At 40.1% G+C, this 13,712-nt stretch overlaps 1 protein-coding gene and 1 long non-coding RNA gene across 7 annotated transcripts in view; both read left to right on the forward strand.

Moving 5' to 3' along the window:
• The window catches only part of mib1 (MIB E3 ubiquitin protein ligase 1), a 59,109-nt gene that overhangs the window by 4,453 nt on the left and 40,944 nt on the right, over positions 1–13,712 (forward strand). For all 6 annotated transcript variants that reach the window (XM_032531010.1, XM_032531005.1, XM_032531006.1 and 3 more), the window contains exons 3-12: positions 1,452–1,581; positions 5,850–5,954; positions 6,994–7,060; positions 7,651–7,855; positions 9,188–9,371; positions 10,642–10,786; positions 10,910–11,043; positions 11,925–12,032; positions 12,183–12,380; positions 12,515–12,666. In XM_032531010.1, the coding sequence (XP_032386901.1) occupies positions 1,452–1,581; positions 5,850–5,954; positions 6,994–7,060; positions 7,651–7,855; positions 9,188–9,371; positions 10,642–10,786; positions 10,910–11,043; positions 11,925–12,032; positions 12,183–12,380; positions 12,515–12,666 (1,428 nt within the window). The remainder of the gene's footprint in view (positions 1–1,451; positions 1,582–5,849; positions 5,955–6,993; positions 7,061–7,650; positions 7,856–9,187; positions 9,372–10,641; positions 10,787–10,909; positions 11,044–11,924; positions 12,033–12,182; positions 12,381–12,514; positions 12,667–13,712) is intronic.
• Positions 1,629–5,249, forward strand: LOC116698819 (uncharacterized). Its single transcript, XR_004334311.1, has 3 exons — positions 1,629–1,745; positions 2,712–2,714; positions 5,238–5,249. It is a non-coding gene; the product is annotated as an uncharacterized LOC116698819 (long non-coding RNA).

The raw sequence follows: 13,712 nt of genomic DNA on the forward strand, positions 1-13,712 counted from the left end.
TCAGCCAAATATCATAGTTTACTAAATGAACACATGGCCCAACAGCTGGCAGCCTTTTCAACTTCATTTCCCCCGAGACATACCTTGCATAATGCACAATGGGTGCTGGAGGTCTCCCCAGCTCAAACTGCTCCGACAGCGTAGTGGGGTGTTTTGTTACACCCCATTAGTTTCTGTCACTAACTGCCGAAGAGGGAGTGGTTAGAGGCCACAAGCTGTTTGCAGTGGTTAGACCTACACTGTCCAGCTGCCGTGTCTACCATCAAGGCTTACACTTGTTTGATGGTTAGAGCTCAGCTATCAATTGCTATTACCTTTTCATTTGTTAGGCTAGTTACTAAGCTGGAGTTAAGACTGCAGCTCACAGCAGTTTAGTTATACCAAAATGTTAAAAAAAAAATGCATTTGACTGCTTAAAGGGTTAGTTCAGTTTTATTAAGGTGTCGTTGTATGAGGTACTTATCAATAGTCAGCTAGCTACAGTAGATGACGGTTAGCACGCCGCCAGTTAAAAAAAGCAGGCAAGAGAGTACCAACATGCAAGCTGGTGTGGACAAAGTAAAATCGAATTTTAGCCAACTGAAAAGCCCCACCTAAAAATCTCAGTTTCAGTATTAGTGTACCCTATATTTGGAGTATTTTTACCAGTTTACTTTGCCATCAGACAGCCCTCTCCTCCAGTTCCCACAGAAGTTTCCCCTCTCTCTCTTTCTGCCGTTCAGTCTCCCTCTGTAAAAATTATTTTTCTGTATACTACAGTCTCTTGTCTCCACAGTAAATGGCATTTCCTAGTCACTGTCATCTCATTTTCAGTTCATATTTGTTTATGGATGAAAGGGAAATTAATTTTCAATAAGATAGGAATGCCATGCTATTACAAAAATTATTGTTCTTTATTTCTAATAACGACATGACACCTGCCGCTCAATGACACACAGCATCTTTCTTGAATTTAGCTGCATGAACATACCATTCCTAAAGGCAGTAGAAAGTCACAATTCATTTTGAGAAAGATCAGTAGTGGTTTGTTGCTTACTTCTCTGACAAAAGTTTCTGCTTGGATTTGTTTTGCTATCATCAAAAATCAGTTGCGCAATTGTGTGACCGTTGATGATTGTCAGGGACTGTATGGTTGATACAGCAGATTAGATGCTGTTATGGGCAAATGCTTTACAGTAAGATTTTTTTTCATCTGTAACCATGTCCCACTTGGTAATTTACACCATGACTCTAGAACAGCGGGCACACAGTGAAGGGCCGTTAACGACACAAAGTAGCAGGAGGGAGACACCGGCATCCACTTTGCAGTGCATTTTTGCTAGTAATTGGGGGAAAAGAACTGTGAATAGATCCATGTACACAAAGGGCCTGTAAAAACCTGCTGACCTGTTTTACATGAGTGATTCAAACTTAACCAAAATGAAAACAATTGTGTGTTTTTATCTGAGCAGAGTACTGTTGGAGTCGCGTCGCAAGTCAAAGAAAATCACAGCCAGAGGAATCTTCACTGGTGGCCGGGTGGTGAGAGGAGTAGACTGGCAGTGGGAAGATCAAGATGGAGGCAACGGAAGGAGAGGAAAGGTAGGGTTCCTGCCTAGAAAATGAAGATGCAACGCAACCAAGCCCCGACGTTACATTTTGAGAGGTGCATGTCAGGCTACGGCTTAGGGTCCGGCGTAGGTTTGTGTCTCCATGTACCTACATACGTAGCTACAGCATAGATTTTACGCAGAAGTATAAATCGCGTTTACGTTTGGCAGTCAGTCACCCACTTAGCCCAGTGCTCGAAAGATGTTTCAGACTACTATTTCTCATATAGTAAAAAGCATGTGATCTTTAGTGTTTACTTCCTCTCTTCCTTTTACAAGTAAGCTTCTACATCACCTGAGAGCTTCTCTGGGTTTCAGCCATTCAGAGTTGTCTGTGTATCATGTTAAACTTAAAAGAAAAGAAAAAGAGAACAAACAAAAAAAGAAGGCCAAGCAAGAGAATTGTCTCAAAGAAATCTTTCTTTTTGGTAAAAACAAGGACCCCTTGCCCTAAACAGTCTTGTAGAGGAAAAAACAAACCTGCATTTCAGGATAAGATTTAATTTGAAATATGCAGGGGGGTCAATCCAAAACAGAAAGGGCACTGGCTTACTCAACATGTTCGTAGCATGATATTAGTTGCAAGTGAGACAACCAGTCCAGTCCTCTGATGCCTAGCAAGGTGTGCAACATTATGCTGTAGTTAAAGTTATCATTGTTTTGCAGCCTTTCTTAGGTTCATAAAAAATATAACACTTACCGGCAATCTACTGTAATGGATACTACATTAACCAAAATCAATATGTCATTTCTTATCCCTGTGTCAATAATGTATTGATATCAGCCACCTGTAGTTGGAGAAGAGAGATACAACTTAGTGAAAAAGTTTCCGCTTAATTTTCCTTTAGTGAATAATACTAAGTTTCCCGTGTTGGTAAATTTGATCAGTTTTAGCCTATAATCCAGATTTATTGCAAAATAAAGGCTGATGTGTTGGATCATTTCTAAAAAAATTTAATGTTCACAAGAGGTTGACTTGGGCATGGCGCAATGTGTTAGAAAATGATCAAAATGCAATAGTAAATTTGTTTAGAAATGATGATAGGAAAAATAGTTAAATGCACCTCTGAAAACCCTTACTTCTTGGTTTAATACCAAGGATTCCTATTTAGCTCTACTGAGGCTGTACATAGACTTCCTTGCTGCTGGTTGTTTTAGGCTTAAATATATCATTAGAAAATATTTAAAAAATGTCATTTGTTTAGTACAGTCTATTTAGATTTGTACTGTAAATGTGCTGTAAAGTGCTTGCATTTTGACTCTGGTCCAGACCCCCAAGTATTAAATTTAAGACTTTATTTTGGTGTGTTATTTAATGGCATATCTCATTACTGTTTTATGATGCTGTAAGCAATATGCTCTCCAGAAACCTGCTATTGCATGTCCTGCAGCTAAGATGTTCCGTTAGTTTAGCATGAATAGATCCTCCTTAGGCCCATTAATCAATTACCTCTGAAAGGGGCCTGAAAATAATTTAACGATTTGAATTCTTTACTTCCTTAAGGCGCAGCTTTTTATTAAAGAATTAATTTACTCTAATACAGCTCTTCTTTTAACACAAAGCGGTGTGCTGTTTGTGATGGAGAAAGAATTGTCTCATGTCAAAATCCCAACCTTATCTTCCAAATTTGAATTGATTTTGCAATCCCCGCTTTGTAGCTCATTGCTTATTCATGCCTATAACAAATCATTTTGCGTGGCTTACGGTGCCCTTTAATTTTCTTTAGACAAAATCTGTTAGCTGTTTCTCACTATGGAAGGCGAAAACAATAGTCATAATGTAATAACTCAAGAAAGGCATGTGAAAAATGTAGTGGCAGATGTTTGTTGGGGTGGTTTTAAACTCTTTATGCTGGACTAGCAGGGGAGTCAGTCTCACACACTCAAACTGAAGAAAGCAAGGTGAGCCTGGAATAGTTGTGGCAAAAAAAGTGGACTGATTGCTGGATATTTCACATATACAGTGGCAAGAAAAAGTATGTGAACCTTTTGTAATTTCATTGTTTTCTGAATAAATTTGTCATAAGATGTGATCTGATCTTCATATAATTCAAGTATTGACAAAAAATATAATGTGTCTAAAATAATAACGTAACATTTTTTAGATCTTTCATGTCTTTGAGAACAACCCAAAAAACTCATTGTGCTTGTGGAAAGTATGTGAACCTTTTAAGTTGATGATCTCAAAAAAGCTAATTGGAGTTAGGTTTTAATACATCTGGAATTTTGTTAAGATAATTAGTTTGGAGGTGTGACTGATGTTGCGTTTACACATGGCCAGCAATTTTCATAAACCTCATTCAACCTCCCCATTTTCAAAAATAACTTCACACCTATCAGTTTTTAGAAAAGTGTTTGTATACAAGTACCTGTGTATATGTGCCGTAGGTGGCAGTGTAACAATAAGCTCAAGCCCACATTAGCCAATCAGAATCCTGAAAATAGCAACAACATCAACGAATCACTTCCTCTATCTTTTCTCCCTCACTTCCTTGTCGGCTTAAACCTCAGTTTACATGCAAACGAAGATTACCAAAATCTTCACTCTGGCCGTAGTTTTTAGAAAGACTTGTTTTCAGAGGCAAATTCTCTGTTTTCGTGTAAACGAAGGGCACAAACAATGGTAAATGCCTCCCGTTTTTTCAAAATAACCATTTGCGTGTGAAGTTTGCTAAAGAGCACATTGACACTGCACAGCGGTATGCAAAATGTTTTGTGGACTGATGAAACTAAGATTAAACCATTTGGAAAAAACACACATCTCATTGAAAGGGCATGGCATGTCATCATGAAAACATCCCACCCGTAAAGTATGGTGGAAGAAACCTGATTTGGGCCTGCTTTGCTGCATCAGGGCCCAGCCAGCTTGGAGTCTTTGAGGGGAAGATGAATTCCCAAGTCAGTATCAGACAGTTCATCAGGATAATGTTACAATGTCTGTACGTCAGCTGAAACTCTGTAGAAGGTGGGTGATGCAACAAGACATCGACCCAAAACACTGGAGCAAGTCCACAACAGAATGTCTTCAGAAAAACAAAATCTGCCTTTTGGTGTGGCCAATTCAGAGCCCACACCTCAAACCCATAGACATTCTATGGAGTGACTTGAAGAGGGCCATACACATGAGACCCATCTCAAGAATGAAGAATGGGCTAAAATTCCTCCACAACGATGTGCAGGTCTGATCCACAGCTACAGGAAGCGCCTGGTTGAGGTTATTGTTGCCAGTTTTACATTAGTTTTACATTAGTTTTACTTTTTCCACTGCAATTTGGAATGTTGAACGAGTGTGTTCGATACAGACATGAATGATCAGTTTATTACTTCAGACACATTATGTTTGTCAATAACCTTGACTTAGATGATCAGATCACATTTTATGACTAATATATTCAGAAAACAATGAAATTCCAAAGGGCTCACATATTTTTTCTTGTATGTACAGTATGTTGGAAAGATTCAGTACATTGGCATGACGATGAAGAAAAAATGCTTTTCATACTGACCTAAGCATACTACGACGAGGGAGAATTAAAACTAAATCTAATTGTGCCCCCTAGAATCAAAGCCTAATCAAATATGTTCTTGATCAATCCCACTTCTAATATTTCTCAGTAGTTAGGGAATTTAACTTTACTTTAAACACAGTGACTGTGCAGCATACAGAGCTTCTACCACTACGGCCCTGTTTTCACCTGGTATAGAAAACCGATTTGACTGCCCTGATCTCAAGTGGAAAGCTCTAGGTATGTGTATTCCCACCTGGTAAAGTAAAATGTATCTCCAAGTGTGTCATTAAAAACCGTGGTACAGAAAACTGAAACTCTAAGCTTGCAAATAAGAACCGTGGACATGGCCAGAAGACATTAGACCCCTCACCTTGAGGAGGTCAAGTTCAACTTGTGTTAGCAGACATCTCCTTGTCTTTGAGCTTGGCACTGAATACTTGCTTGAGGGGTGCTGTTCTGTAATTCAACCTTCAACCTGACCTTCAATTTTAAAAGATAATTTCCCTACAAGGATCAATAAAGTACCACGTTTGCTATCATTATGAAGTTTTAAGATGACAAATACTTGCTAGAAAGCTCCCACTAAGAAAATTATTTCTTTCTGGTCAATATTATATTGTGACATACAGTATGTCAGAAAATGTATAGCCAGTCAGATACCCTTTTCACACTAAAATAATCATGACATTAGGATACAACTGCTGTTAATGTGTCCTTATCTGTCTTTATCATCTCCCCTTTTCCTCCACAGGTGACAGAGATCCAGGATTGGAGTGCAGCCAGCCCTCACAGTGCTGCCTACGTACTGTGGGACAATGGAGCCAAGAACCTGTACAGAGTTGGCTTTGAGGGAATGGTGAGCAAACTTCCACCCTGACCCTCACGGTTAGCCGGCTCACTCACACACACACAGAGTCTCACAAAAGATCAGCTGTCGGGTGGCTTTTGTGTTTGACCGCAGGGCTGAGGCTCTTTCTTTTGCTGCCGGGCCTTTGTGAGAGCCACGCAGCCAGCATGAGTAAGGCGCCATTGTACAGGCAGCTGGAAGGGGAGGGTATCTGCATGATAAAGGCAAGCTGTTCTTACTGCTTTTTAGGGGTAGAGGGTAAACATGGAGGTCAATTTTAGAGGAGGGGGGGCACTCTCTAGGGGTTGTTACAGGCGCAGCTACACACGTGTCTCAAATGAATAGCATCTTCCTCATTGGTGGAGACTGCCCTGGCCTTTTTACAAAGGAGGCCAATCAGGTTTCTTGGTTGCATAACAGATTTCCCTTTGTTATTTTAATAGGCTGGTAGGAAAGTAGATGGCATCTGCCTCTGGGTTAAGTAAATCACTGGTTCGACCCCCCATCTTGACTGTTTTATTTTGGCTTTGTTTCTTATTGAGACAGTGATTAAATCCTGCTAACACCTGCACAGGTACCTCGCATTAGGGTATGTTCCAAATGCAGCATGACACGCCAACACCTTTTCCTGTTTAGTAATGTCTGTTTTGTGCTCATAGCATCATAAGATCAAAAGTATCTTGCTGTCTGAATACAGTAGGATAGACTGGAGTAAAAAATGTGTTGAGACTTGTTGTACTCAAGTCTTTAGTGTTCAGTCAGTTCAGAGGAATGTTTGCTCTGCCTCAGGATCATCTCTGCCCTCTAACTTTGCCACAATGGCTGCACATCTGAGTCATTACAAATGATATGTTGTCTTCTCTTTGTAGCAATGTAATGTTTTATTGTCCTGCCTTACCCTTAGGGCACTAATATTGTTGGTATTCTCTGCAACTACACTGACACTGCAGCTTTAAGTGTGGATAACAGTTTCTTTATTCAGGATCACTGTGCCCCTCATCTAATATGATATATAATTATCTAACCCCTTCCCCCTTTTCTATCTCAGTCGGATCTGAAATGTGTCCAGGATGCCAAAGGTGGCTCTTTTTACAGAGACCACTGTCCTGTTTTAGGTAAGTAAGCCTGTGATCTGTGTCCACCGTCATTATTGCACCAATTCTCTCACCTATCGTTGTGGTGCAGTGAATTCAAGGGCATTAGGAGAGTTTCACTTTTAGTTAATTCTTTTTGACCACTAGATGGCAGCTCTACATAATCACCTGGCTGCCAAGGCCAAGTACAGGCTCAGGTCATGCAGTTATTCCAAGTATTAGTATTCCAAGAACTCCAGGATTGAATTGTTTGAATTCAACACTGCAGCAGAAGTCTCTTATTAGGTTTTATAGTGTCATTATTCATAAATAGCAAGTTTTATGTGTATTACTTGAAGTAATGGTTGCCTGTTGTTGTCACCAATTTGCTACCACATATGTACTTCAAAAGATTTGTAGTACTATTTCTGTTTCTCTAAAATGTTTTTTTTCATATATATATATAATCTGAAAATGACTAATACACAATACAGAGAGATGTGTGTCTATATATATATATATGTATGTGTGTGTGTGTGTGTGTCTCTCTCTCTGTATTTCTCTCTGTTTTAAATCACTTTAGTAGTGCAAATAATATTATTAACAAACTTAACTTAACCTACATCCCCCAGGTGAGCAGAATGGCAACAGAAATCCTGGTGGTCTCCAGATTGGAGACCTTGTCAACATCGACTTAGACCTGGAGATTGTTCAGTCCCTCCAACATGGCCACGGCGGGTGGACTGACGGAATGTTTGAGACGCTCACCACCACCGGCACAGTATGTGGCATCGATGAAGATCACGATATTGTGGTTCAGTACCCCAGTGGGAACAGGTGAGTCTCTAGATGGACTGGCTCAGATGTATTGGCTGCCAATGAGCAGAACCAATGAATCTGCATCTCATCACCTTACTGTAGCATCCTATGAATTGAGTTTTATAAAACCCTTTTCTCATCAGCTCAGTCAAAAGCCACCAAACACTTAAGTACTTCACCACAAGATAAAATGATGGTTTGGATCCCTCGAGAGAAGAGACTCTAAAAATGAATGGTCAATTATTTGTAAAATATAATTAAAAAGTGGATTTTCTTAGCATCTTAACTGCTAATTATCAGTCTCCTTCTAGTATTCATACTTTTTTTTTTGAAATCGCACAACACTGCCTGACTTTGATCATTTAAACTTTTAATAATCCTTTTGTTACTTAAAGTGGCTATATGTCATTTTCAGTTTGTGTTGATTCTAGCAGCCGCTTTGGACAAAAGAAGTAATGTTTTTTCAAACACCTGCTATCAAGAACGTCTTATCTTGACGATGCTGTATAACTGAGTCGGCGTTACCGGGATGTCATATAGTTATGATGAATGTTTTGCTCTGACAGAAAATTATTTACAATAAGAGAATACGTTACAGATGCATTGTTGCATTTCAAGTGTTGCATACGGTAACTTAGCCTACTTTGGATGTATCATGAGCTAAACAGGGTAACGTTATCACTGACACTGTGTGACGAGCCAAAGCATTTAGAGTTTTTTGTAGCAACAAACCTAATAACTTAGATTAATATAGTGCAAAATAAAAATAAGAAGGCCAAAACAAACACCGGGAAATAAAGAAATCAAACCAGGCGCTAAAAGGAAGTGTGGTGTAATTTCATGTTGGCTACTGGTGTACAACCGCATCACGCATTGTGAAGTTATTTAATGAATGAATTAGACGTAGTACATACCAGCGCCCATTCGGTTTTGAATCATTTACAATTTCGTAATTATTTCCACCCGTTAAAAACCTGACCGAGGTTGACTCAGGATTTTGTCTGTCATTTTCCCACTACCCATTTGAATGTGTTATTGAAGAGCTGGTTTGTCTGCCGTAAATCATTTTGTAACTTTGCAGGAAAAATTGGACCCAGGGAAAGGCATTAACAAAAACTATATAAAAATTGCGTTCTTTTCACTGTAAGTCTTGTTTGCTGTTACTGGTCATTCATGATCATCAGGTGAAACATATCAGAAACATTTAAAATTACATATAGTTTCTTAAATCATAGCTTGCAAACCCCCAAAACCCCAAGGTCATATCTATACTTGGTCAGGTATCATATTTTATGAATTGTGAGTGAATTAGTTTGAGTTGTTTGATTGCATCAATTTCTGTATCCTCAGATGGACATTCAACCCAGCCGTGCTGACAAAGGCCAATGTAGTGCGCAGCGGTGAAGTAGCAGCCGGGGCAGAGGGAGGCAGTTCCCAGTTCCTAGTGGGAGACCTGGTTCAGATTTGCTATGACATCGACCGCATCAAGCTGCTACAAAGAGGCCATGGAGAGTGGGCCGAGGCGATGCTACCTGTAAGTCTGATTTGTTCAAATTTAACCACCATTAAAATTCCCCTTATTTATTTAATGAATAATGAATTTGTATGCTAACATATACATGTATAAAATGTTCACGTTAAAAAAAGAAGGAAAAAAACGTTTGTAGAATACATTTTAGAAAAGGGCCTGTGGAGATTTATTTCATTCATCTGATCATCTTATCACTGGACTGTAGTTGTGAAGTTTTGTGAGTGACAAAACATCTTCAAATCTGAACTACACTCCAGTGGATAGTTTCATTTAAACCTGACTGGAAAAATCTGTTATATGTTTGGTACCTCAAATCATTTCTGTTGATATTAGACTTCATCACGAGTACACAATTTGTATGCAAGAAGCTTCCGTAAATTAGATTCTATTCTCTGTAATTTCCTGCTGTTCCCCTCACACTCAGCCATGCCAGTCCATTATCCTCTTTAAAGAAATTTTGCAGTATTACAACATGCAGAGACACAACTCCTCCCCTCAAATCACTCTATTGCTGTTTTGCTGCCATTTTTTTTTGTTGCATTTATCTTTTTTTTGGTTTCAACGCAACATTATTCTTCCCCTATTGTGAAGTGTGTTTATTGCTGCCCGTTATGCCTTAGATTATGTAATGCCAATCCACTCAAATATGTCACATGTCCTTGCCAAACTCGCCCCCTCAGCAGCAAATGAGCCTTAAAACCCTGAGATGGGTCGTAGCTTTGATCACTAACCACGGCTTATTGTTGCCCGATGTTGCTTCTACTGCAGCTGTCCTTATTATTGATGGCATCCTCCAGCACTGCCCAAGACCTGGCTTGACAGACTCAAAGTGCCTCTTTCTTATATAGCTAAGATCGAGATGATATGATTCAAAATTAGAAAGCATTTTGCTCTGTCCTCTCTATATTGCCTGTATAGATGATAAATAGTCTAGCCAGTAGAAGGGTCTCTTTCTTTTATGTTCATCTTCTGTCTCGTGCAAGTAAATGTCCTCTGAATAATGAGAACACAGCTTAAATCAGTAATATTTAGTTTTTTTCTGTCTGTTCTTATTTTTTGCAACAAGCTTGGTTTCTGCTCCGGGTAGGACAATTGTTTTGTGGAGCTGGTATTTTCTCCTCTTTTTCCTTTCCTCCACCCTCTCATCCTTTGCTCTTTCTAACAATCTCTCTCCATCTTTCCTCTGTCACGTACAAGCTCTGTTACACAGAACGTAGCCCAAAGACAACAACGCACCATATACTAATGAGTTTGTCACAACATTTACCAACAGACCCTTGGCAAGGTGGGCCGTGTGCAGCAGATCTACTCTGACAGTGACCTGAAGGTCGAGGTTTGTGGAACATCTTGGACGTACAATCCTGCCGCTGTCACCAAGATTGCCCCCTCTGGCTCTGCTGTCAGCAACGCCTCCGGAGGTATGTATGAACATGCACTACTGACACAGATAGGGTGTCATCATAGTTCTCTGTCCTCACTGCTCCTTGTTCTCAGACACCTACACGCAATCACTTTCTGATATTTTCCCCCTGTTTGGCCAGAGCGTTTGTCTCAGTTGCTGAAAAAACTATTCGAGACACAAGAGTCTGGAGACATAAATGAGGAGCTGGTCAAAGCAGCTGCCAATGGTGACCTTGCCAAGGTGGAAGACATCCTCAAGAGACCTGATGTGGATGTAAGTTTTCAACATACAGTATTTTGGAATGAGAAGTTGCTGAATTTCTAGACAGGTTTTTGATGAACACCAAGTAATTTTGCCATTGAATATTTACAAAAAATCCAACTACATTGATAATTGGAGCTGAAATATCCCTGGCTGTGCTCTATGCTGTTCTGCTTTCAGTTTATTATGGAGGCTGAGAGTCTCCCACTCCTGCATCTTTCTCAATCTGAAAAGCATTAAGGCTGGGCCCACAGGAGGCACCCAGGAGCATTGGTGTGCACTGCAGCACAGACCCGATTCACTCTTAAAATCAAGCTGAGCTCTACAAACCCCATATGATTGCAGATAGCGTTCTAGCACAGGCTACAGGACAGGGAAAACACCCGTTTGCCACTGGACAGCAGCCTGTGCCCTGTATAGGTTATGAAACCTGTTTACGTCAAGTCTGCAATACTGTCCTCACTCAGAGAGTGTGCGAGTATGCGCACATGTCTGTGTGTTTGTCTGTCTTTTGTGTGTGTGTTTGTGTTTGTGTGGATGTGTTTGTGTGAGACTGGCCAGATGCCCTGCTGCCTTTCAGTGGAATTATTTGCTTAAAGCTGAGCACACTGAGCTTGGCCAAGTGATCTGCCTGCCAGGACAAGAGACGTCTTGAGACTCCCAAAGGAGTTCACATTAATATTTATACTCTGAGTTTTTGCAGTGATGCAGTTGGTGATGAAACATACACACACAGCCATGCATGCTCATCCACACATACAAATCCTTAAACACACCCTCACCAGTCTTAGTCCCTTAGGTGAACAACTAATTCAGTATATGCACATCTAAACTGGAAACTTGACGCATGGCATTGACACACACCCATATTCTCACTCTTGATGTGTTGACAGGTGAACGGGCAGTGTGCTGGACACACTGCTATGCAAGCAGCCAGTCAGAATGGTCACGTAGATGTCCTAAAGCTGCTGCTTAAACACAGCGTGGACCTGGAAGCTGAGGTTTGTATAATATGATAAATTTCTCCTCATCCATATTCTTAATTATCACAAAGGCATCTTAGCCCATGTAAGTGCATTTCACTATGTAGGAAAAAAAGTGCTTCCAGACAGAAAATAAGTCATTATTTTCGGGTGTGTCACTGCACTCAGGACAAAGATGGGGACCGGGCAGTGCACCATGCAGCCTTTGGTGATGAGGGCTCTGTCATTGAGGTGCTGCAGAGGGGCGGTGCTGACTTGAATGCCAGGAACAAGCGAAGACAGACTCCATTACACATAGCTGTCAACAAGGGCCACCTGCAGGTGGTCAAAACCCTTCTTGACTTTGGCTGCCACCCCAGCCTTCAGGTATCTATCACTGCAACTTTTTTACGTATTGAGAAATGCTTTCTGATACAGTAGAGAGTAGGCAGGTCATATTAACCAGGGTTTGAATCACAGATTAGTACGAGAGTAGTAAGTAACAAAAGGTTTCCTTTTAGGATTCAGAGGGGGACACACCCCTGCATGATGCCATAAGCAAGAAGAGAGATGACATGCTGTCAGTACTGCTGGAGGCTGGTGCTGATGTCACCATCACCAACAATAACGGCTTCAATGCCTTGCATCATGCTGCTCTGCGAGGAAACCCCAGGTATGGTACACTGTCCTGCTCTCCAGCTCGCTGTCGCATTGTTTTGGTGTCTACAAGGGGCCAGGGCATGTTAAGTGGAATATGTGGAAACCGTATCCTCAAGATCTAAATAAATTTGCTGCTGAATACTTTCAGTAAAGCCCAGATACGCTGCATACTTAAACTCTTACCTTAAAAACCATATATATTTATTATGTCCACACACCGATTCTTTCTTGACTGATTTAGCATTGATGCTCAAGAAATCAGATTGGTGGTTCTTAGGGATTTTAAGCCCTAACAATGTATGGACACCAGACAAGTGTTAAATTGTATGTGTGACAGTCTTACCACAAACATTTTGAGTACTCATGTTGTTTGTATGATTTAAACTTGAGTATTAAATTGTAACTCAACAGATACATAATTTGGTTCTGAATATTCAACACAACTGAAACAGCTCAAGAAATAAAATGTCTGTAAATTATTATCAAGCCATATCAAACCTTTGAAAATATTAGTCAAAATTACAACCACAAGACTTCATGCTTTGCTTCTCAGCAGCCAGATGCTGTGGCAGAATCACTAATCTGTTACTGCTAATCTGTTACTTAATCATCCTCCGTTGGAATGAAAAATTTGGGCTCACCACCTACAGATCTAAACTAGGAGACTGACTACGTCCAGTCATTGACATAAACAAATAAGAAATGTTGATTACCGACAGAGGATCCTATTTGAGGCATCAGAAGTGTGTAAAGGCATGGCTTCAGAATGTGGGTTTATTTCACAAATTGTTGCAAAGATCAATCATCAGTGTGTGGACATTCATAAGGACATTAAAAATTCTTCCACATATTCCACTTAAGTAGTTTAAAGCAGTTAAAATGAAAATAAGTTTAATGCTACAACCTCACTTAATATTTCATATATGTATACTATAAAATGTACTTTGGGATCTTAGTTTAGTTTGACATTGATTGAAGTTTGAAGCCGGCCTATAGGCTTCATCCATCTTCCCAACAGATGGTATTGTCTCAAATTGACATTAGATTACCTTTGAGGCC

Source organism: Etheostoma spectabile, chromosome 12 (genome assembly GCF_008692095.1).
Source record: "Etheostoma spectabile isolate EspeVRDwgs_2016 chromosome 12, UIUC_Espe_1.0, whole genome shotgun sequence".
In the NCBI taxonomy this organism is placed as follows: Eukaryota; Metazoa; Chordata; class Actinopteri; order Perciformes; family Percidae; genus Etheostoma; species Etheostoma spectabile.